The sequence below is a fragment of the Dryobates pubescens genome, chromosome 22, assembly GCF_014839835.1.
Source record: "Dryobates pubescens isolate bDryPub1 chromosome 22, bDryPub1.pri, whole genome shotgun sequence".
NCBI classification, from domain to species: domain Eukaryota; kingdom Metazoa; phylum Chordata; class Aves; order Piciformes; family Picidae; genus Dryobates; species Dryobates pubescens.
In genome coordinates, this window is record NC_071633.1 from 17,142,588 (window position 1) to 17,164,708 (window position 22,121).

The 22,121-nt window shown below is 50.7% G+C and overlaps 2 protein-coding genes across 2 annotated transcripts in view; both read right to left on the reverse strand.

Annotated features, from left to right (window-relative positions):
• Positions 1-277: 277 nt before the first annotated feature.
• On the reverse strand, positions 278-15,319 carry MRPL23 (mitochondrial ribosomal protein L23). The gene is made up of 5 exons (XM_054171536.1): positions 15,250-15,319; positions 15,028-15,150; positions 13,739-13,821; positions 10,943-11,016; positions 278-665 (listed from the first exon to the last, which is right to left on the reverse strand). The coding sequence occupies exons 1-5, from the start codon at positions 15,273-15,275 to the stop codon at positions 501-503; spliced, it is 471 nt and encodes a 156-aa protein (XP_054027511.1). The 5' UTR covers positions 15,276-15,319; the 3' UTR covers positions 278-500.
• Positions 15,320-17,642: 2,323 nt separating this feature from the next.
• Positions 17,643-22,121, reverse strand: part of TNNT3 (troponin T3, fast skeletal type) — a 33,914-nt gene continuing 29,435 nt past the window's right edge. The window contains exons 12-13 of the mRNA XM_054171705.1: positions 21,679-21,719; positions 17,643-18,056 (exon numbers count right to left, since the gene is read on the reverse strand). Coding sequence (XP_054027680.1) covers positions 18,008-18,056; positions 21,679-21,719 — 90 coding nt within the window. The 3' untranslated portion in view covers positions 17,643-18,007. The remainder of the gene's footprint in view (positions 18,057-21,678; positions 21,720-22,121) is intronic.

Consider the following 22,121-nt stretch of genomic DNA (forward strand, 5'->3'; position numbering starts at 1 on the left):
ACAATACCTGACAACAAGGAAATCCTGTGTCCTGAGCCTACACTCCAGTTCTCCCCACCTTCTTGTCCACCTCCAACAGTTCTCTGCACCTTCATGCCCACCCCTGACTGACTGATCTTGACCTTTATACATTTTATTCCATGCCAGCTACACTTACCCTGGGAAATTGCCTCCTGCTTCTACTCAGAACCCACAGAAGCAGGAAGAAAGCAGGCACAAGACAGAGAGAACAAGAAGCTCTTCCACATCTCAGGCAGTCAGTCAGCTCACAGGAAAGAGCTGGTGCAGCCTGATTTATTTTTACCCATTCTTTTTTATTTCTTTAGGGCCAGTTTGTTGCAGCCGTGGCACAAAGAGGCAGGAGCCAAACCAAAACCAACCAACCAGCAGGCCCAGGCAAGGGCTGCTCAAAAATAAACACTCATTACAAGCAGGGCAGAGTGCAAGTTCTGCTGATCATAAGCCCTCTGAGGCTACAGGAAGGCAGCTGGCTCGTGACATCAAACTCCAAACCAGTCAGGGACTCCACCTCGTCTGGGGTCACCTTCCTCCCTCTGCTTCTCTCTCTCCAGGTATTTAGTCTTGTAGTCCTCAAAAGAGCGAGTCTCTTCCTCTTGTTCTTTCTCTGGGAAGAGGTTGGGGAACTGAAAGGTTTGTCCTTGGCCCTACAGAGAAAACAAATGGTCAGAGAGTCATTCCAGCCTTCCTACAGCAGCTATGATGCACAGGCTCAGGAGGAAAGAGCACCCTGAAGTTTCCAGCTAGTGCAAAATGGGAGCTCTCAAGCTCCCAAGCTCTCTCTCCACCCCTCTCCCCAAGGCACACAGCTATCCCTCCCCCTCCAAAAGGCTAACTTTCAGCTTCCCCTTTCTGTGTGTTAATTAAGACACTGACATCTTTCTAGTTTGTTAATGGGGTTGTTTAGCCTGGAGAAGAGGAGGCTCAGGGGAGACCTTACTGCTCTCTGCAACTACCTGAAGGGAGGTTGTAGCCAGGAGGGGGTTGGTCTCTTCTCCCAGGCAATAAGCAACAGAACAAGAGGACACAGTCTCAAGCTGTGCCAGGGGAAGTTTAGGCTGGAGGTGAGGAGAAAGTTCCTCCCAGAGAGAGTTGTTAGCCACTGGAATGTGCTGCCCAGGGAGGTGGTGGAGTCACCATCCCTAGAGGGGTTCAAGAGGGGATTAGATGTGGCACTTGGAGCCATGGTTTAGCAGTCAGGAGGTGTTGGGTGACAGGTTGGACTTGATGATCCTTGAGGTCTTTTCCAACCTTGGTGATTCTATGAATGGTCAGGAGAGGGATGGACATTTCTTCAAGGCTCTGCAGCAGCTCAGAGATGCTGGATGAGTCACCCAGCAAAAGGCAGAGGAGCAAAAGGAGGGATTTTATTAAAGCAACACCACAGGGGAAATACATGGAGCAGGCATTCATGATGTTAACACTGGGGCCATGAGCAGTGGTTACAGTCGTTTAGATCTCAGTGAAGGATAAGAGGCAGCAGTGCTAGCAGCTGCTCCTGGAGGGTGTAAAGTGGGAATACAGAGCACCAGCTATCAGAGGCCTCTTATCAGCAGGAATAAAGGCTATAGCATAAAACAATTACAGTGGGAACAATCTGTCTAATACATCACTAATGAGATTAAAGTGATTACATCTGCATCAGTCACTCTAACAGACAACTCATTGCAGAGCAGCATCAGCAGCACAGCTACATCTCCCACTTGGAAAATAAACATTTGCTTGGTCTCTGGTTTCCATCCAGCAGCAGGAAACCATTATGCTGGGGAAACCTTCTATCCCATTCACATCACCTACTTGCTTTTTAGTGGCTTGCACTGAGCACAACTTCATTACACTCCCCAACATCCACCCTTCCATGCTGTGTGGGACTCTGCATAATGAAACTCACAACTGCTAGCTCCTAGCTCTGAAAGCACTCTCCAAGACACTCACAAACGTTACCATATGTTAACTTCTTTGGCAGAATATTGCATGCAGACATCACAACAAAAGCATCCTCCCACAGTAAAAACAAGCTCCCACAGCATCCTCCCAGAGAAACTGGCTGCTCCTGGCTTGCTTGGGTGGACACTTTGCTGAATCAAACCTAGCTGGATGGCTGGGCCCGAAGAGCAGAGGGGAATGGAGTCGGATCCAGTTGGCAGCCAGTCACCAGTGGTGCTTTGGGGGCCCTCACTGCAAGGACACTGAGGTGCTGGAGAAGGGCAACAAAGCTGGTGAAGGGTCTGGAGAGCTTGTCTGGTGAGGGGCAGCTGAGGGGAGTGATTTTGTTCAGCCTGGCAAAAAGGAGGCTGAGGGGGAGAGCTTCTCACAACTCCCTGAGAAGAGGCTGGAGTGAGGTGGGGGTTGGTCTCTTCTCCCAAGCAGTTAAGTAATGGGACAAAAGCAAACAGCCTCAAATTGTGCCAGGGGAGGTTTAGACTGGACATGAGGAACAAATTCTTCCCCCCAAATATTGTCAAGGCCTGGAACAGGCTGCCCAGTGCAGTGGGGGAGTCCTCCTTCCTGGAAGGGTTTCAAAGCCCTGTAGCTGTGGTGCTGAGAGCCATGATTTAGTGGTGGGCTTGGTAGTATTGGGTTAATGGTTGGACTCAATGATCTTAAAGGTCATTTCCAGCCTAAACAATTCCATGATTCTATGGTTTAATTGCTTCAGAGGAAAACAATGAGTTGAGCTTGTTCAGATCAGCCATTCCTTACATTTGTCCCACAAATACAACCAGACAAGAGGCTCAGTTATGAAATGCTTCCACAAAGGAGATCCAAAGAGCCTTCCACAGCACAGCTAACCACACAACACTTGGGGGGGGGGGGGGGATCAGAAATGGGACAGAATTAAAGCCTAGAGAGCCATCATCCTGCCCCTCACCCAGCTGAATGTGTGCAATGTTTCCTTTAGCCATACACACTCCACCTGGTAATTTACAGGTGTGAAGGAATTTCAACCTCAAGGATATACTCTGGAAAGGAAAAACAGGAGACTTATCCCAGTTGAGCTTATCCAGGCTAGAATCTAGGAAATATCAACTCAGGCCCAGCACTGCTCTGGTTGTTTTTGTAGCACATACTTCTTGGGGGTTTCCTAAAAGCCTGACCATACTACAAAAACAACAAGAGAGCTGCTGTGTACATTGCTTTTGCCTTGATTCTAGCCTGGGTAAGATCAACTGGAACAAATCAAGGTTTTCCTTTCCAGTGTGTGCACTCTGGGGTTTCCACCTCTTTTGTGCCTTCAGATTACCAACAGAAATGCTCATAGCAGCTGTCCTGTGACAATCAGAGCCCAGTTCCATTCTCAGGCACAAAAAGTGGCTCTGTTGATGTCCTTGGGCAACACCTAAGCTGTAGCCTAGTTGTGGGCTCCCCAGTTTAAAAGAGACATGGAACTATGGAAGAGAGTCCATCAGAGGCTACAAAGATGCTGAGGGGCCTGAAGCATCTCTGTGAAGAGGAAAGGCTGAGAGCCCTGGGGCCTAGAGAAGAGCAGCCCCAGAGGGGATCTGAGCAGTGCTCAGCTAGTTAAAGGGTGGGGGGCAAGAGGCTGGGGCCAGACTCTTGTCAGTGGTGCCCAGGGACAGGACAAGAGGCAATGGGCACAAACTGGAACCAAGGAAGTTCCACCTGAACATGAGGAGAAAATTCTTAGGTGTGAGGGTGCTGGAGGCCTGGAGCAGGCTGCCCAGGGAGGTTGTGGAGTCTCTTTCTCTGGAGAGATTTCAACCCCACCTGGGCATCGTGCTCCTGGGCAAGCTGCTGTGGGTGCCCTGCTTTAGCAGGGGGGTTGGGCTGGATGATCTCCAGAGGCCCCTTACAAGCTGGGATTCTGTGAAAATCCTCCTGCAGTAGCATCAGCAGCAAGCACCCCCAAGGCCAAGCACTGCCCATGAGTTTAGCACATGGAAGCATTTGGCACAGATTTTGTTTACATTACCAACCCCCCCACTGCTTTTAACTGCACTGGGGGCAGGTCACTCAGCCCTGTGGTACCTACAGAACAGACAGAGATGACTCAAAGGACTCATCTGCCCTGGAGAGGAAGCCATTTTAGTGGAAGAAGTCAGAAAACAAGGCAGGCTAACATGTAGGCACACCACCTACACTGAGAACTCGAGAACTATTTCTGCTGGTAACAGCGTAGTAAAGGACTGTTCTCGTTAGGCAGCACTTCCATTCTGGGCTGCTTCCAGGAGCAGAGCACTTCCCTCCTTGAAGAATGAAGGAAAGCTGTCCCTAAAGCACACTAACAACATCCCTGGTAATTCACCAAGCATTGCAAAACAGTTCTGATTGTCACAAGAGGGGAGAGAGAAACCCTCCCCCCGCCAAAGAAGATACGCACAGAGGCTGCGGCGAAACCAGACGAACCTCTCTCAGCTCTTTATCAAAGTGCTCCCAGCTCCCAGCTCCAGGCTGGTGAAAGTCAAATATTGAGCTGAAAATGTCACTCTGTATCTAGAGTCTTCTCACAAATCAAAATCAGCACAGACAAGTTGGCTCTCTCCAGCTCTTGTTTTGTGAAGCAATTGTGCTGCTGGCCGGCAGCCAGGCACGATTGGCAAGAGCCAAGCCATTACACCCTGAGAACCCAAGGTTGATAAATCTGAAGTAACAATGCTGTGCAGTAATACCACGCTGCAAGCCTCTGGAGTGATGAAAGCTGCATGAAAAATAGCTGTTGTGCATGCTCAGTAGCTGCTTTTCAGAAGGAGCCTGCATCTTGGGTATTTCAAAACTTCACAAATACCAAAGGCATCGACTTACAGAAAGGGCTGGGAGGCTGGCCAGGCCTGGTTACGTTCAGAGCATCGCCTGCCCCGTGCCAGAGGCTACCGAGGGTCCAGCTCAGATGCCACCTTCTCAGAAAAGAGGCTACCAGAGGAATGAAGGGGTTGGCTCTCCTGTAGGCAGCTCCTTTCCCTTCAACTCATTAGTGAAGGAAAGAGCATCTACGTTCCGAGCATCTCCTGCCCCGTGCCAGAGGCTACCGAGGGTCCAGCTCAGACGCCACCTTCTCAGAAAAGAGGCCACCAGAGGAATGAAGGGATGCTGTTATACTGGGATTTGGCACTCCTTCAGGCAGCTCCTCTCCCTTCAACTCCTTTGTGGAAGCTCTCCCCTCTGCACAGCACCCAGGATCTGATTTCACCCTCAGAATGACATCCCTAACAAACAAAGCAAACGACTCAATTTCCACCGAGCTCATCAGGCTTTTGTCTTGTCTTCAGACCGTTAAGGGTATCAAATGTTGGCCTACTCAACCAAAAGCCTAGACTTTGTCTTACTCACTTGCATTTTTTTCTTCACTGGTTTAGCTCTTGCAAGCCATTCAGCAGCCATCCTTTCAATTGCACAACTAGTAAAACTCACAGGAGCTGAAATCAGCTCTAAGAAAGGTCAGGGTTTGGTCCTCCCTTGGAGGTTCTGCCAGCACCATTACCTTAGTACACAGCACAGAGGAAGGGAGAGAAAAATGACAACATCCTCCTTCCTGGCACAGCTGGGCTGAAAGAAAACCCTGTAAGAAAGAGACACTGGCAAAAAACCCCACAATAATCATTTTGCTCTCCACAACTCCCTGAAAGGAGGCTGAAGCCAGGTGGGTGTTGGTGTCCCAAAGAACAAAACTCAGAAGGAGAGGAAATGGCCTCAAGTTGCACCAGGAGAGGTTCAGGTTGGATGTAAGGAAGAATTTCTTCCCTGAAAGGGTTGTCAAGCCCTAGAACAGGCTGCCCAGAGAAGCAGTGGAGTGCCCCATCCCTGGAGAGATCTAAAAGCCATGTAGCTGTGGTGCTGAGGGAGATGGTTTAGTGGTGACTTAGCAGTGCTGGCTTGTTGGTTGAACTTGATGATTTTAAAGGCCTCTCCCAGCCTTAATGGTTCTATGATGTAACACATCAATCATCACAAGACCATGTGTATAAATCAGTTCTACATTGGAGCAGTGTTGAAGCAAGGCTTAGAGTTGTGCAGGAGCAGAAGTTTAATGGCACCACTTTTCAATCCCTCCAGGGATAGAGACTCTACCACAGCCCTGGGCAGCCTGTTCCAGGCCTTGGCCTTGGCCTTCCCCTTTGGGGGAAGAAATTGTTGCTCATGTCTAACCTAAACCTCCCCCGGCACAACCTGAGGCTGCTTCCTTTTGTCTTGTCACTTTCTGCTTGGGAGAAGAGCCCATCCCCAGCCTGGCTTCCTCTCAGTGGGTTGTAGAGAGCAAGGAGGTCTCCCTGCAGCCCCTTTTTCTCCAGCCTGAACAATCCCAGGTCCCTCAGCTGCTCTTCACAAGACTTGTGCTCTAGACCTTTCACCAGCCTCACTGCGCTCCTCTGGACCTGCTCCAGCACCTCCCTCCATGTCCTTCTTGTAGTGAGGGGCCCACAACTGAAGGCAGTGTTGGTGGTGTGGCCTCACCACTGCACTACAAGAGGACAATCACCTCTCTAGTCCTTCCAAAATAAAAAGTGACCTAAGCATCAAACATTTTCCCCTTAGATTTCAAGCCTCTGCCGTCAGAGATGGTGAAACCACACCTTGTCCTCAGTCTGTAGAAGGAGTTAGCACAAGGAGTGGTACAAATTGCCTCCTTTCATTTTAATGAGAGGTTAAGTGACTGTAATTAGGTCTATGAAGTCGAGTGTTACCCTTCCCACCGCTGAGCCTCAGGGCAGAAAATTGCTGGAAGGATTACCCAGCACAGACTCCCTTGGACTCCTCTGACCTTTCTGTCCCTCGAAAAGTTTAGGACTGGAAGGTCAGCCCAGATGTGATTGTGCAGGAATGACGCAGCAAACGCTGATCCTGTAAACAACTGCGAGGTCTTCTGATTGTTTAGGTAATTGAAGCACTTACTACTGTCCTTCAGGATCGGGGGGGGGGGGCAAAGAAAGTGATGTTTATAGTAGCGTTAGCTGAAAAAATGTTGGACTCCCAACAGCAAGGGATTTGGGCCAGCAGTAGCAAAGGCAGCTCAGCTGAATAAGCCAGTGCCATTTGAACACATCTCCTCCTGCTGCAGTGGCAACAAGCTGATGGCAAAACAGCAGAGAAAGCAGCTTCAGCCAGCCACCAGGTGTCAAAAGGAAACTGCTGCCAGGGCTGATGTGCGAACGGGTGAAGGGCTCCGGAGCCACCGGGGCGGGGAGGGGGGAAAGCATCTGCAGGAACGCTCCCGCCGGTGCCATCGCTCAGGCAGCTAAAGAGGTGTTAGTCCTAATGCTGACAAGGTCAGCCTCCTTTTTACTGCCATCTCCACTCCATGGCTCAAAACAGGTTTAATTAAAAATAGGTCTGGATTCCAGAGGCTTGCCTGCAGTCGTGCTCCCACGGGGGCTAACACCTGTTGAGCTACAGCAGTGAGAGCACTGCAGCAGGAGGAGGAGGAGGAGGAAGAGGAGGAGGAGGGGATGTTGTTGTTGCCTTTTCATTTCCCTGGTGTTGATGCAACTGCAGAGTTTCCCATTGGCTTCCTTCTCGTTTTAAATCCCATCAGGATAATTGCAGCCACAGCAGAGTGAGGGAAAAGGTTGCTTTGTGGCATCCCTTTAATTGACTCTGCAAAGCTTTGGGGTCAATCTGAAAACAGAAAACAGTGCAGGGCAAAAAAAAAAGGAGCATCTGATACCCAGTCTCTAACACAAACCTTTCTCACCACATTCCAAAAGTGGGGGGGGGAAGCAAGCAGGCTGTGGAATGGTAAGATATTGTTGATCCACAGCCTTCTATGATTTGAGGTATTTTTTTAGTGTGAAAATATTATGCTTGGACAGATCATGTATTTGTCCAGTTCCAGCCTGAGAATAAAGTAAACAGCTCTGAATCTCCAAGAAATAGTAGTTGGGGAAAGAAAGGACAACAACTCTTACATGTGGAACAGCTGGGGCACTAATCTGACACCTAAGGCTATGTTGACTATGACTTCATGCACCTTCCACCTCGGAGACACTCCCAGGGAGGTTAATGGAGCTGTGTGTTGTGCCGGGACACACAAGGTGATGGCTCAGGAAGCAGGGAAGCCTAAGTGGTCATGAGAATACCCTCCACTCCGTTCAGGTAAACCACACCACTGCCCCACCAGGCCACGCTGCGAAGAGCAACACTTCCACCTAGCGGGGAAGGGAAAGACCGAGCCAGGAGCTTCCAAAAACACATCCTCGGGGTTCCAGTCACAAGCAGTTTTAACTTGAAAGTGGATTAATGAGAGACAACACAGCTGGTAGAAATGGTGGGAAAGCCCAGCTCCTCTGACTCACGGCAGATGCAGCCTAATTCTCCTGAAAATAAGCATTTTGCAGCGGTTACCAAAGAGTTTCCTAAATTAGGCAGCTACTAACAATGGCCTGCATGGGGCCCCTTACGGCCTCAGCCACACCATGAATGAGAAGGAAGGCAAAGCCCTTCAGCTTCAGAAATGACTTCGGGTTTCTGGCCTCACCCACTGTTTAAAGCTGGTGTGAACACACAACTGGGAGCTCATTGTCTGAGACATCAGAGCTGGTGATGAAAAGCAAAGAACAAAGGAGAGGAGAGAGGAAAGAGAGGAGAGGAGAGAGGAAAGAGAGGAGAGGAGAGAGGAAAGAGAGGAGAGGAGAGAGGAAAGAGAGGAGAGGAGAGAGGAAAGAGAGGAGAGGAGAGAGGAAAGAGAGGAGAGGAGAGAGGAAAGAGAGGAGAGGAGAGAGGAAAGAGAGGAGAGGAGAGAGGAAAGAGAGGAGAGGAGAGAGGAAAGAGAGGAGAGGAGAGAGGAAAGAGAGGAGAGGAGAGAGGAAAGAGAGGAGAGGAGAGAGGAAAGAGAGGAGAGGAGAGAGGAAAGAGAGGAGAGGAGAGAGGAAAGAGAGGAGAGGAGAGAGGAAAGAGAGGAGAGGAGAGAGGAAAGAGAGGAGAGGAGAGAGGAAAGAGAGGAGAGGAGAGGAGAGAGGAAAGAGAGGAGAGGAGAGGAGAGAGGAAAGAGAGGAGAGGAGAAAGAGAGGAGACATGTGGGGGGAAGAATAGACAGACAAACCTAAATGTTAAAGGAATTAAGAGACTCTAATGACAAGAGGAAAAATGGAGAGCAGGGATGAGGTGAGAGGGAAATGCATAGCCCAGGTGTCACTGAGTTTAGGAAATGGTCAGGATTCCCTCACTTGAGATGAAACACAGCACCAGAAGGTGGTCCCTGGTCCTCCTCATGGGACAAACAGAAAACCTGGCATTCTTCAAAGCCTTGGGCTGATACTATTAGGGTGATGCAGAAAGGGGCATCTGCTGTCTCACGTACCAAGAGCAGCCCTCAGCCACAGTACCCCTAGGCTCTGTGACCTGCCCAGCTGGAGGAATGACCAGCTGCTGCTGTGTGGCTGCCTCCAGGACCAAGCCAGCCTGGGTAATCCTTCACTCCACCACTACCTGTAAGGTAACAGCACATTCAGAGGCTTGATGAGACAGAAATGCCCGAAGCACTGCCTAGAAGGAGTGGCTTGCTCCACAGAGCAGCAGCTTTTTGCTTCCCACTCCTGACTCCCAAGTATCTATGGATTGCAGACCACCTCCTCCTCAACTCAGCAGACACAAGACTGCATTAAACACAGCAAAATGAAACTGGAGAACTGGCCACAGCTCACTGAAGATGCACATCAGCCTCCATCCTGGGAAAGGAGCTTCTAAAAGCCAAGAAGACACCAGCAAGAGGTTGGGGCAATGGAAAAGCATCCAAGGAACACCACTTGGGGAACACAGCCTTGTGAGAAACACCTCACCCCTGCCATTCAGTCCCTCAGCTGGGTTCTTCAGGCATCTTTTACACCAGATCTCAGACAAACACCTAGCACAGACATTCCAGGAGGGAGGATCTGCCCACCAAAGCAGAGACTCTGCCCTGGAGAAGGAAAGTGGGGTTTAGCCATCATCAGGCAAAACCCTTACAGAGGTGAGGTGGTCTTTAACTTCAGGACAGCAAAGCAAAGTTAGCCCTCACAAAAATCCAGCTCTGTTGCTTTCTATCAACTTTGCACTTCACACTGCTCTTTTCAAGGCAAGGGCTGTCTAGAAACACACTCCTCACTTTTCTTTCCACCCCTCTTCCCAGAAGTGGCTTAGAGAAAACCCTCCAAGCCTGTTTAAACGGGGAGAAATTAAACCCCCATCAGACTTGCCATTGTTTGTGCCTCTTCAGCTCGACCCCAAGGCCACAGGAAGCCTTACGTGGTCTTTGAGATCACAGAGTGTTCCCCCCACACTGAACCCTTGTCCCAGGATGGAGGAACACCAAGGTTATGCTGCCAACAGCAATTTTGAGCTTATGGTTTTGCAACCAGAAATAGCATTCCTTTCATGTCACTTTGGTATGTGAAGGGGTTTTCTGTCACTGGTAGCAGTTCTGTTTAACACAGAGACAGGTAAGCCCAGGAGAAGGTTACAATATGCTCCTGTTAATGAAAGAGATTCAGAGGAACATGAAGCTCCTTTTCCACTGGGCAACCAACACACAGTTTGGAACCCAGGCTGGCCACAAAGCACGCCTGTTGGTCATGACTAAAAGCTCTCCAAGGAATATGCCTTAGTCTTCTGTGAAATCCAAAGAGCTTTAGTAAGAAGTTCTCTACCCTCACAATGTATTCTTTCACTTACTGGACATTTCATTAATCAGCCACACAAGCAGTGCATATCCCAGCACAGAGAGTACAGGGTCTGCATGAAACTCCACTGGCACAGCAGCAGCGGATGACATCAGAGCCTGACTTGCAGGCCTCGGACAAACACGGGACTTGGAAACACCCCAGCTGTTTGACTCTGGGTTTGCAGACCAAGCCATTTGAATCACTTCATGCACTCTGGAATGTATTAAATGAAAATGCCATTAAAGGACTGGGAGAAACATTCAGCCAATTCTCTGAACTTCTAGCTCGGTGGGTCGCTTCCTCCTTCCCTACCAGCTCCCCCGGTAACTCACCAGCTGGACGTAGGCGACCTTGTAATCTGGCTTCTTCACTCTCTGATTCTTGTGGTTCCTCTTGTTGTTTGCACCTGCAGAGACAAAGGAGAGCCCCATCTTTTACTGCCCAGGACTCCCAGGTTCCCTGAAGCACAACCAAACCAAGGGGGGGCTTCACTCACTAGCTCTGATTTGTTAACACTCTTTACTACTAGCACAGCACCACTGTGACTGGAATGAACTCTCCTCCTTTGCAAGCAAGGCACTCAGGGGAGACCTTCCTGCTCTCTACATCGACCTGAAAGGAGGTTGTAGATAGGGGGGGCTTGGTCTCTTCTCCCAGGCAACCAGCACCAGAACAAGAGGACACAGCCTCAAGCTGCACCAGGGGAAGTTTAGGCTGGAGGCGAGGAGAAAGTTCTTCCCAGAAGGAGTAATTTGCCATTGGGATGTGCTGCCCAGGGAGGTGGTGGAGTCCCCATCCCTGGAGGTGCTCAAAAAAGGACTGGAGCCATGGTTTAGTTGTCAGGAGGTGTTAGGTTATTAGGTAACAGGTTGGACTTGATGATCTCTGAGGTCTTTTCCAACCTGGCCGATTCTGTGATTCTGGGCTATGAGGCACCAGGCTGCTGACAGCCACACAAAGTGTGCAAAGCAGCAAGGAGGGAAGTCTCCTGAGTAGGGGACCAGGACTGACAAACTGCCCTCCCAACAGCAAGAAGGAAGCGGCCACTGAATAGTTTCAAGCTTGTCCAGTTGTGCCTCACAGCTAATGAGCTGGAGGATCCAGTTTATACACCAGCAAATTACACTCCCCACCCCCAAAATCCCTTTGCCTTTCTGCAGCTATGCTGGCCACAGCTGAGTGGGAAGCTCAGTTTATTCCCTGCATGTCAGGCAGGCATTAAAGCTCTCAAATTAGGCCTTGTAAGCCCCTGTCCCCTTTCATCCCTGAATATGTACACCATCATCACTGCCATTAGCAGTGAGGCACAAAATGATTTGCAGGACAAGCATGAATGCTTTGCAGTGCTGTTTGGAGCTGCATGTGTTTGGCATTCAAGACTTCATAAGGTCTGGTTCTCATAGAAGCAAATTAAAGCTGATCTTTCTGTTCTCCTTTTGAAGCTTTTTCTCTCATTCTCCATTTTTCACTGTTACAGCTCATTCTTCCTACCCCTCCTGAAAACTGATCCCTCCCTACCCTTAACTGCTGCAGACACATCAACCATTTCCTTTGCCAGAGTCACTGCATGGAGGAAGAAGAACTCAGCCACCAAAAGGTGTCCCAGCCAGCAAGTCACTCCTCACTTGATGAATGCAAAGGTGACATGAAATACATTTGGCTTACTTCAGTTAGAGATGGGTTCCCAAGTCAGAGTCCTGCATTACTTGAACTAAGGAACAGAACTAAAACATGAGGGAAAACTTCTTTGCTGCAAGGGTGCTGCAGCCCTGGAGCAGGCTGCCCAGAGAGGCTGTGGAATCTCCTCCTCTGGAGAGCTTCCAGACTCACCTGGCCATGGTGAGCCTGTGCTTTAGCAGGGACATTAGATTGGATGTCCAGAGGTCCCTTCCAGCCACCACCATGCTGGGATTCTGTGGAATACTTTTTATCTTGGGTTGATGTTTGGTTTTATAGGGCTGCACAGGGGACAAACACCATCAGTGGGAGCACAGAAGTCTGTAGCAGAGATGGGACAATGACAGGGGAAGGAAACCTGAAGGTCTGTCAAGGTGTTTAACTGACAATCTAACAGAGTAGTTTTCTTCCCTCTACAAGCTTTGCCCTCTGTTAGAGTGCCACACCTCCTCAGTGTGCATGCCAGGCCACCCCAGCTCACAGATGTGTTTTTAAAGGGCTTTGGGTTAATGATTCATTTTATTAGAATACATGAAGAATAGCACAGAATGGAATAGGAGTAGGAATGGAATAGGAGCTGGAATGGAATGGAATGGAAATAGGAATAGGAATAGGATAAGAATAGAATTAACCAGGTTGGAAGAGACCTTTGAGATCATCAAGTCCAGCCTATCACCCAACACCATCTAATCAACTAAACCATGGCACCAAGCACCCCATCCAGGCTCTTCCTAAACACCTCCAGGGATGGAGACTCCACTACCTCCCTGGGCAGCACATTCCAATGGCCAGTCTCTCTTGCTGGGAAGAATTTCTTCCTCACTTCCAGCCTACACTTCCCCTAGCACTGCTTGAGACTGTGTCCTCTTGTTCTGCTGCTGGTTGCCTGGGAGAAGAGACCAACTCCCACCTGGCTACAACCTCCCTTCAGGGAGTTGTAGACAGCAAGGTCTCCCCTGAGCCTCCTCTTCTCCAGGCTAAGCAACCCCAGCTCCCTCAGCCTCTCCTCACAGGGCTGTGCTCCAGACCCCTCCCCAGCTTTGTTGCCCTTCTCTGCACACATCCAAGTCTCTCAATGTCCTTCTTGAATTGAGGGGCCCAGACCTGGACACAGTACAAGCAGTTCCTTCTGAAGTGCTGGTCTTCAAGGAGCAACAACTCCAAAAGCATAGAGCACAAACTAGGTTAACTGTCAAGACAGTAAGGCTTCTCAAAGTCCAGATCTTTCCTTTCAAAGCTAAACTTGCATCATAACCTGATCAAAGCATTTCAACATTAAGTGGTGCATATTCATTTGAAGGGACAAGTAAACAGCTGAGCTGACAGATGTCACCAACTAAGCATCTGGAATCAAGTCTGGGGAAATCTAATGGACCTTTTGATAGGAAAAGCCTCTTCTGGCTGTGCAGGGATGCTGCACTCATCTCTTTGGCCTGTGCAGCTCCACTTACCATACTGTATCCTGGTCCTCACAGCAGCTACTGGCACATTGTATATTTTTTCAAGGTAATTCTTGATATCCAGTTTTGTCATTCTGGGCAATACAAGAATGTTTTGGGGAAAGAGAGAAAGAGAAGCATCAACACTGAAACCAAACAAAACAGAGCCTGAGCACTTAAAGACTGGTGGATACTCTGGAATAAAGATGTCTTCTCCTTTTCACCAAGGTAACTCTACCACACAGAGGTATAAACTCAGCACAGATCCCACACTGCTGCAGCAACTCATTATCCATAAACTGTTAACAATGGCAAAGATTTTATCCTCTGCAAGCCCCAGACATACTCTGTATCCAACCAGAATGGGTTGGTTTCCTCACTGTTCAAGCTGAACATCCTTTCTAATCGAATCGGTTGCAGTTTCTGATCTTTCCAAGACCCTCCCCAGGTTTTAATGTCTTCAGTCAGACTGGTCAGGCTGGAAGAGTGCTGGCAAACACCTGGACATCAGCTTGTTATCTCTGGCTCACCTTCACAAGCACTTCCTTCCTCCTCAGCCTATTCCTGGGAAGGCTGAGCCTCACTAACACTCAAAGCGAAGCTCCTACTTAAATTAATGCCCTTGCAGCCTTCTCAAAGCTCCCCCTGATGCAGAAGCTCCTTTCCCCAGCCCAAAAGGCACTGTCTTGACACTTCACCATCCCACTCCTCAGCTATGAAGACAAACTGTGACAAGAGTCAGTAAGTGTGCAGGGAACTGTGGGCAGGAGTCTAACCAAGCCCTAACCCCAAGGCGCTGGAAACCCTAAGAACCCCAAGCCCTGAGTCCAAGGCCCTGGAAACCCCAACCCTAATAAACCCAATCCTAAACCACAGTTGTAACTCTAAGGCCCTGGAAACCCTAACCCTAATAACCCCCAGCTCTAACCCAAATGACCCCCAGCTCTATCCTGGAAACCCTAACCCAAATAACCCCCAGCTCTAACCCCAATAACCCCCAGCACTAACTCCAAGGCCCTGGAACCCCTAACCCTAATAACCCCCAGCTCTAACCCCAATTACCCCCAGCTCTAACTCCAAGGCCCTGGAACCCCTAACCCTAATAACCCCAAGGCCCTGGAACCCCCAACCCTAATAAGCCATGGGGGGGATCTGTGTGCCCTAGAAGCGGCGGGGGGCCCTCCCAGGTCAGAAGAGGCCCAGAGCCTGGGCTGATCCCGCTTCGGGGGGGCAAGAGGGGGCTGAAGCGGGGGCTGCAGGGCAGGCCGTGGCCCTCGCCAGGCCGGCAGGCAGGCACTCACTCCATGGAGACGCGGAACTGGACGGTGTCCTCGGGCTGCGGCACGCCGGGCCGCACCGCCAGCATGTAGAAGTTGGGCCGGAAGATCCGCAACTGCGGGCCGCCCAGCTGGTACAGCGGGTACCTGTGGGGAAGACGACACCGCTGGATGACCGACTGACCGACTGACCGGCACCCCAACACCCCGGCCCGACCCGGCCCCGCCGCGGCCCTGCCCGCTCACACGACTCTCCCGGCGCGCGCCGCCATGGCCCCGGCCCCGGGCCCGGAAGCGGCGCCAGAGCGCCTGGAGGCCGCGGGGTGGCAGCAGCTGTCGCCCTCTGCTGGAGCGGAGGAGCGCGGCGGGGACAGGCGGAGAGCGGCCAAGCTGCTCGCCCTGATTGACCTCCTCCGCTTGCCAGTATCGCAGAGTTGGCAGGGTTGGAAGGGACCTCAAGGCTCATCCAGAATACAGAGAATGCAGCATACAGAATTAACCAGGTTGGAAAAGACCTTCGAGATCATCGAGTCCAACCTATAACCCAACACCATCTAATCAACTAAACCATGGCACCCAGTGCCTCATCCAGGCTCTTCCTAAACACCTCCAGTGATGATGACTCCACCACCTCCCTGGGCAGCACATCCTAATGGCCAGTCTCTCCTTCTGGCAACATCCAGTCTAAACTTCCCCTGGTGCAGCTTAAGACTGTGTCCTCTTGTTCTGGTGCTGCTTGCCTGGGAGAAGAGACCAACCCCCACCTGGCTACAACCTCCCTTCAGTAGTTGTAGAGCGCAAGAAGGTCTCCCCTGAGCCTCCTCTTCTGCAGGCTAAGAGGAGTTCCAACCCCCTGCCATGGGCACGGTGTGGTGGTTTAGTGTGGTAGCTTCTCCTGGTCTGTGGCCAGGGTGGGGTTCTTGTGCTGTTTGTTAATTGCACATATCTGTAAACATTGTAAATCCTGTATATTTTGTACATATTCATTGCATTCCATTGTAGAGTGTAGTTCTGCTTGTAAATACAGCTTTCATGTGCTTCCAACTGAGCTGGTCTGGCAAAGTTAATGTTGGGGGGGAGGAATTTCAACCCACCACACAAGGACACCTCACACTAGATCAGGGCTGCTCAGAGCCACATCCAGCCTGCCCTTAGAAACATCCAGGGGTGAGGCTTCCACCACCTCTCTGGGCAGCCTGTGCCAGTGTCTCACCACCTTCATGGGGAAGAACTTCTTAACCTCTAACCTAAACCTAAATCCCTCCCCTACCAGCCCCTCAACCCACTCCGGGTGGGGAAACACAAGCCTAGGGGGAGGGAGGGGAAAGGCTGGAGAGGTGGGGGAGCAGAGCACAACCATAGAATCCAGCACAGGTCACACAGGAATGCATATGGAAGAAACTCTACCATGAGGGTGGTGGGACATGGAATCAGGCTGGGCAGAGTAGCTGTGGGTGACCAATCACACTGTGAAGTGCTCAAGGCCAGCAGCTTGCTCTGGTCAAAGAGTCCCCAGCCCATGCCATGGTGTTCAAGCAGTGCATTGTCCTGCTGCTTGGGGACATGGTGTAGTGTTGACCCTTATGTGCTGGGTTGAAGATTGGACTGGATGATCTCTTTTATAGCACAAGAGGACACAGTCTCAACCTGCACCAGGGGAGGTTTAGGCTGAGGAATGTTTAGGCATGGGGATGTTAGGAAGAAATTCTTCACAGAGAGAGAGGTTGGCCATTGGGATGTGCTGCCCAGGGAGGTGGTGGAGTCACCATCCCTGGCAGTGTTTAAGAAGAGCCTGGATGAGGCACTTGGTGCCATGTTTTAGTTGATTAGAGGGTGTTGGACTTGGTGACCTCGAAGGTCTTTTCCAACCTGTTAATTCTGTATTATCCTGCATTCTATTCTGTGATTCTGTTTGGACTAGATGACCTTTGAAGGTCTTGTACAACCTAGAAGGCTTCTCATGGTCTATGACACCCCAGCACACGTTACCAGAGAGCAGAGTGTGGATGTGGACACCATAAACAGCCAGAAGTTTGGCAATGGGGGGAGAGCCATCATTCCTGGTGGACTCCCCTCCAACAGGGCACTTCAAGGATTGGCAGAGACAAGAAGACCATGCAGCAGAGTTCATGCCAAGTGCAGTAACAGCCATTTCTGGCATCTGCACTGTTGTGCTTGATGCTTTGCCACCTACACTGCAGCAACCCAGTACTTCACACTTCAGTGTGGGGTTTTTCCTGTCAGATGTAGGTTAACTGCCTCAATTAACATTTTAAGGTGAGATTTGAATGGATCATCCTCTCTGTTGCCCTGTGGCTTGTCTGCATTAAGGAACTGCCACCTGCTGAAGGCTACCACTAGCTCTGGATTTCTCCTTTTGGTCCCAGTTCTTTGAATCCCTCCCTCCCTCCCTCAAACCTTCATTTGGCTCCCAGAGTAGGATGTGCCCCGAGACAGCTGCCTTTTGCACTCTGCCTGGGTGGTGGCTGTCCAGCAGGCCCTGGAGCTTTGCTGATGACACCAAGCCCCAGTCCCAGGGGCAGGGCTGGATCAAATGAGAATAAGTAAGGATTTGGACCAGCTTCCAAGCCCTTGAGAAAGGGGGTGGTGTCAAATAAAGTATGAAAGGCTGCTCCAGAGGGCTGCCACAGGGAGTAGGTACTGGTCATGCTTTATTTACAAAATCCAGAGATTTGTACACAGCAATCTACAGGACAGCAGAGGGTTGGCATCAGGAGGGTAAAGGACAAGCTCAGCAGGAGGTGAAGAAGCCAGCGAGGAGTCATCTCTGTTCCACAGGGAACTTGCTTCCTTTTGCCTGAGGAAGCTGCCAGACCCCTCCAGGAGGAAAAAGGAGAAGAAAAGCAGCAGCAGTAGCCAACACAGGCTGGTGGTGTGATTTTTGGTTGTTGCTGAGGCGTGGGAACACAAGTGATTGGTGAAGGAGGAAAGAGGAGACCAGCAGGGCTTCAGCACGCTGCTAAGGGCCATCCTGCCTGGCTCTTTACTTCCAGCGCCCGCCAACCTTGCCCTTGGCTCCAGCCTTCTTGCTGCTACAATGCAAAAGGAGAGAAAAAGGTGTCAGCTTGGTGGAAACTGTGGGGCTCTGTGACCACTGAGTGTTTCTGAGCCTTAGATTAGCTCTCAGCTGCTTTTGCTTCTCACACGTTGGGCACGCCTGCCACGGAGCACCTCCTGACACAAGTACTGTTGACGTCTAACAATGAGGAGGAACTTCTTTAATGTAAGGGTGTGGGAGCCCTGGAGCAGGCTGCCCACAGAGGTGGTGGAGTCTCCATCTCTAGAGACATTGAAAACCCACCTAGACATGTTTCTGTGTGACCTTCTCTAGGTGAACCTGCTTTGGCAGGGAGATTGGACTTGATGATCTCCAGAGGTCCCTTCCAACCCCTACCATTCTGTGACAGTGTGGAAGGAGATTCCTCCTCAGGCCAGGATGTGCATATGCCTGGAAAAGGTTGACCCTTCTGGATCCCTGCATTATCAGGACAGAAGCCCAGGTGGTCTGAAGGCTAAGTGGCAAGCCTGCCCAGCCACAGACTTCATGTTCCCTGCTACGAGCTGAAGTTTAGGATTTAAAGCTATTTCTGGAGTAAATTGTCCTCATTAGCAGGGAGCTCTGGTCAAATCCCCCACATGTGGTAGTCAGCTAGTAGTGGAGGCAAAAAAACCTGAGCAATGCTTTATCTCCAAGGACTGCCTCTCTCTGGCAAAGGCAGAGTGGCTTTTTCCTTACACCGTGAGCTCAAGAGCCTCCCAAATTAGTCCAAACAACTTTTTAGGCTTCCTCTCTTCTCAGGGTCCCCCTCCTGCTCGTGGTGTGTGTGGGAGCAGTTCAGCTATGCTGCCCACCAAGGCACCCAAGGTAAACTCTCTCCAGAGAGTATCTTCGTACACACACAGGTCTGCAATCCCACATGCAAGCCACTTACCTTCGGACTGAGAAGCACTCAGAGCCTGGGGTCAGAGAGGAGCCAGGCATGAAGTTAGTTGAGTTAGATTCTGCACCGGCTCCCCTAGGCAGCACCCTGGGGTTTGGGGGCTCAGTGCATCACCAAACCTTTCCATCTCACACACAGAAGGAGGCTGCTTCTTGAACCAAAGCACATGCAGACTGGGGGCAGCCCTTTGATATGGCAGAGCACGAGGCTGAATCGTGGAGTCATAGGATGGATTGGCTTGGAAGGGACCTTAAAGGTCATCTAGTTCCAACCCCTGCCATGGGCAGGGACACCTTGCACTAAAACAGGTTGCTCAAGACCCCAAGCACAAGGTGGTGGGGCATGGCTCTCCACAGAGAGGCCTTCTGCAGAACTGCTGGTTCCTCTGGAGAGCATAGACAGACATGTGGAGGACACATCTGGGCAGACTTTTGAGGCGCTGCCCCTTGGGTGCTGGAGCTCCGGGAGCAGGCTGCCCAGGGAGGCTGTGGAGTGTCCCTCCTCTGGAGACTTTCAAAGCTCCCATGACACACTCCTGTGCAAGCTGCTCTGGGTGCCCCTGCTGTAGCAGAAGGGTTGGGCTGGATGCTCTCCAGAGGTTCCTTCCAAGCCACACCATTCTGTGGCAGCACAGGACTGGTTCAAGAGCACAAGCCACCTTCACAGGAGGGTGTTGCACGGTGACACAGACTTGCATGGAGTGGATACTTTACCTTGCAAGCAAGAGGGACTTGGTCTTTCTGAAAATGTGACTCTCTGCATGGCAGAGAGCAGAGCATTTTCTGCTCATCCTAAGTCCATCCCCGTGTCCCTTTCGCCAGCCTTTCCACAAGCTCAAAACCCTCCGTGGGAAGTAAAAAGGGCTCTGCCTTGAATCGAGAAGCTGCTTATCTCCACAAGTGCCTGTGTTTGATGTGTTGCCTAACCTTTAGAGTGTGCTTAAGGAGGCTTAAAAGCCTGAAGCAGAAGGATCAGTTGATCCTTTGGGTAACAACACCAGCAGGCGTTGCTTTGGAATGACACCACCCAGTGTGGGGAGAAATCTCAGTCCGCTGAAATCTCATGAGCTATGAGCTTCTCAGATGCTGCCCTGAGGGAGCATTCAGTCTTTGGGAGGAAGGAGCACGAGGTAATGGCAGAGCCTGCAGTGGGTGGTGTGGCAGTGCCCCTCAGAAGAGCAGCAGCCCCCGGCCGAACCAGGTCATCCTTCTGCAGCTGCACATTCTGCTGAGGTTTACCAGCCTACAGCTCTCGGCAGTAAATACCACGGGGAAGGTCAAGCCTTATGTTTGGCACCTACAGACAGCCAACCCCCTGGTGCAACATTCATCTGACAAGGCAGGGTGGCTTGGGGGAGTGAGAAGACAGAGTCTAGTCACTCCTGGATGGGGTGCTTGAGTAGATGGTGTTGGGTGATAGGTTGGACTCGATGATCTCAAAGGTCTCTTCCAACCTGGTTAACTCTATTCTATTCCATTCCATTCCATTCCATTCCATTCCTACAAGATGTCACCAAAGACCACCACTTCATTCCTGGTGTGGCTTTGCTGAGAAGCTGCAGAAGCACAGTGGTCAACTCCCACCTGCAGTTCCTTCTCTGTGTCTTAGTTTTCCACACACCCTAGCCCCCAAGGCTGTGTCTTGCCCTGGTCTCACCTAAGTTCACTGCAAACAGTGACTCAAATAATGAAATAAGCAATCTAGTGCCATAAAAGCCTTGTGGAAAGGAAGGTGTGAGAGAGATGGGGAGTGAAGAGAGCTCACAGCAGTTATCCCGTGGTGTTAGTCTTGTTACACACCATTCCTTACAGCCTCAGCAACCACTTGTTCACCTCCCACAAACAAGGGTTGTGTTCCCTGGGGTATTCAAAGCACTTCAGTCAGGTGTTTGAAAACCCCCCACTGCAACAAGCAGGTGGAGATGTTGCAGGTGTGGTGGGAAGAAACATGATTATTATATATATATATATTTCTTTTCCTTGTTAGCTGTTACATTCACTTCAGTTTCCCCTTCATTTTCTCAATGTGAGGCAAGAGAGGAGTTGCCCTTCCATCATTCTGCCCTGTACTCAGCACTGCTCAGGCCACACCTGGAGTCCTGTGTCCAGCTCTGGGCTCCTCAATTTAAGAAGGACATTGAGAGACTTGAACATGTCCAGAGAAGGGCAACAAAGCTGGGGAGGGGTCTGGAGCACAGCCCTGTGAGGAGAGGCTGAGGGAGCTGGGGTTGCTTAGCCTGGAGAAGAGGAGGCTCAGGGGAGACCTTCTTGCTCTCTACAACTCCCTGAAGGGAGGTTGTAGCCAGATGGGGCTTGGTCTCTTCTCCCAGGCAAGCAGCACCAGAACAAGAGGACACAGTCTCAAGCTGTGCCAGGGGAAGTTTAGGCTGGAGGAGAGGAGGAAGTTCTTCCCAGAAAGAGTAATTGGCCATTGGAATGTGCTGCCCAGGGAGATGGTGGAGTCACCATCCCTGGAGGTGTTAAAAAAGGGATTGAATGTGGCACTTGGAGCCATGGTTTAGCTGTCAGGAGGTGTTGGGTGACAGGTTGGACTTGCTGAGCTCTGAGGTCTTTCCCAACCTGGCTGATTCTATGATCTCTGGCCTCATTTCATTGCAGTGAGAAAATGTCAGGGTGGAGGCTGAAGTGCCTCTGAACACTGAGGAGCTATCCCCAAGCCAGGAGCTGGCTGGCAAGGGGATATTGGTACTTACTGCTTCTGAGCCTGATCGATTCGGTTCCTGAAGGTGATAATCTGCAAACAACACACATGACCAGGGGTTTTAGAGAGAAGGAAACCTTCTTCCCTCAGGGAGAGGGGAGTTTTACCTGCTGAAGGGCTGGCACCAGCTGCCTGTGGTAGGGATTAATGCTTCCTTTGAAATGAAAAGCTCACCCTTGCTTGAAGGAGAGAAACGTCGCTCCTTGGCCGTAAATCCACAAGGCAATTTTGCATGGCAGGGGAGAAGGCAGCTAGAATTTTATGACCCTCATTAAAAGAGCTCCTGCACATACAAATTAATCTCCTACAGACTCACATCTCAATCTGCAGTGAAGCAAACCAGAATGAGTGTCACCCTGGCCAGCTGGAGAGCTCTGGGATGGCTTCATCAGCTGTACGTGTCAAGCTCACCTCCTCGCTCTTCCCCTGCTCTTC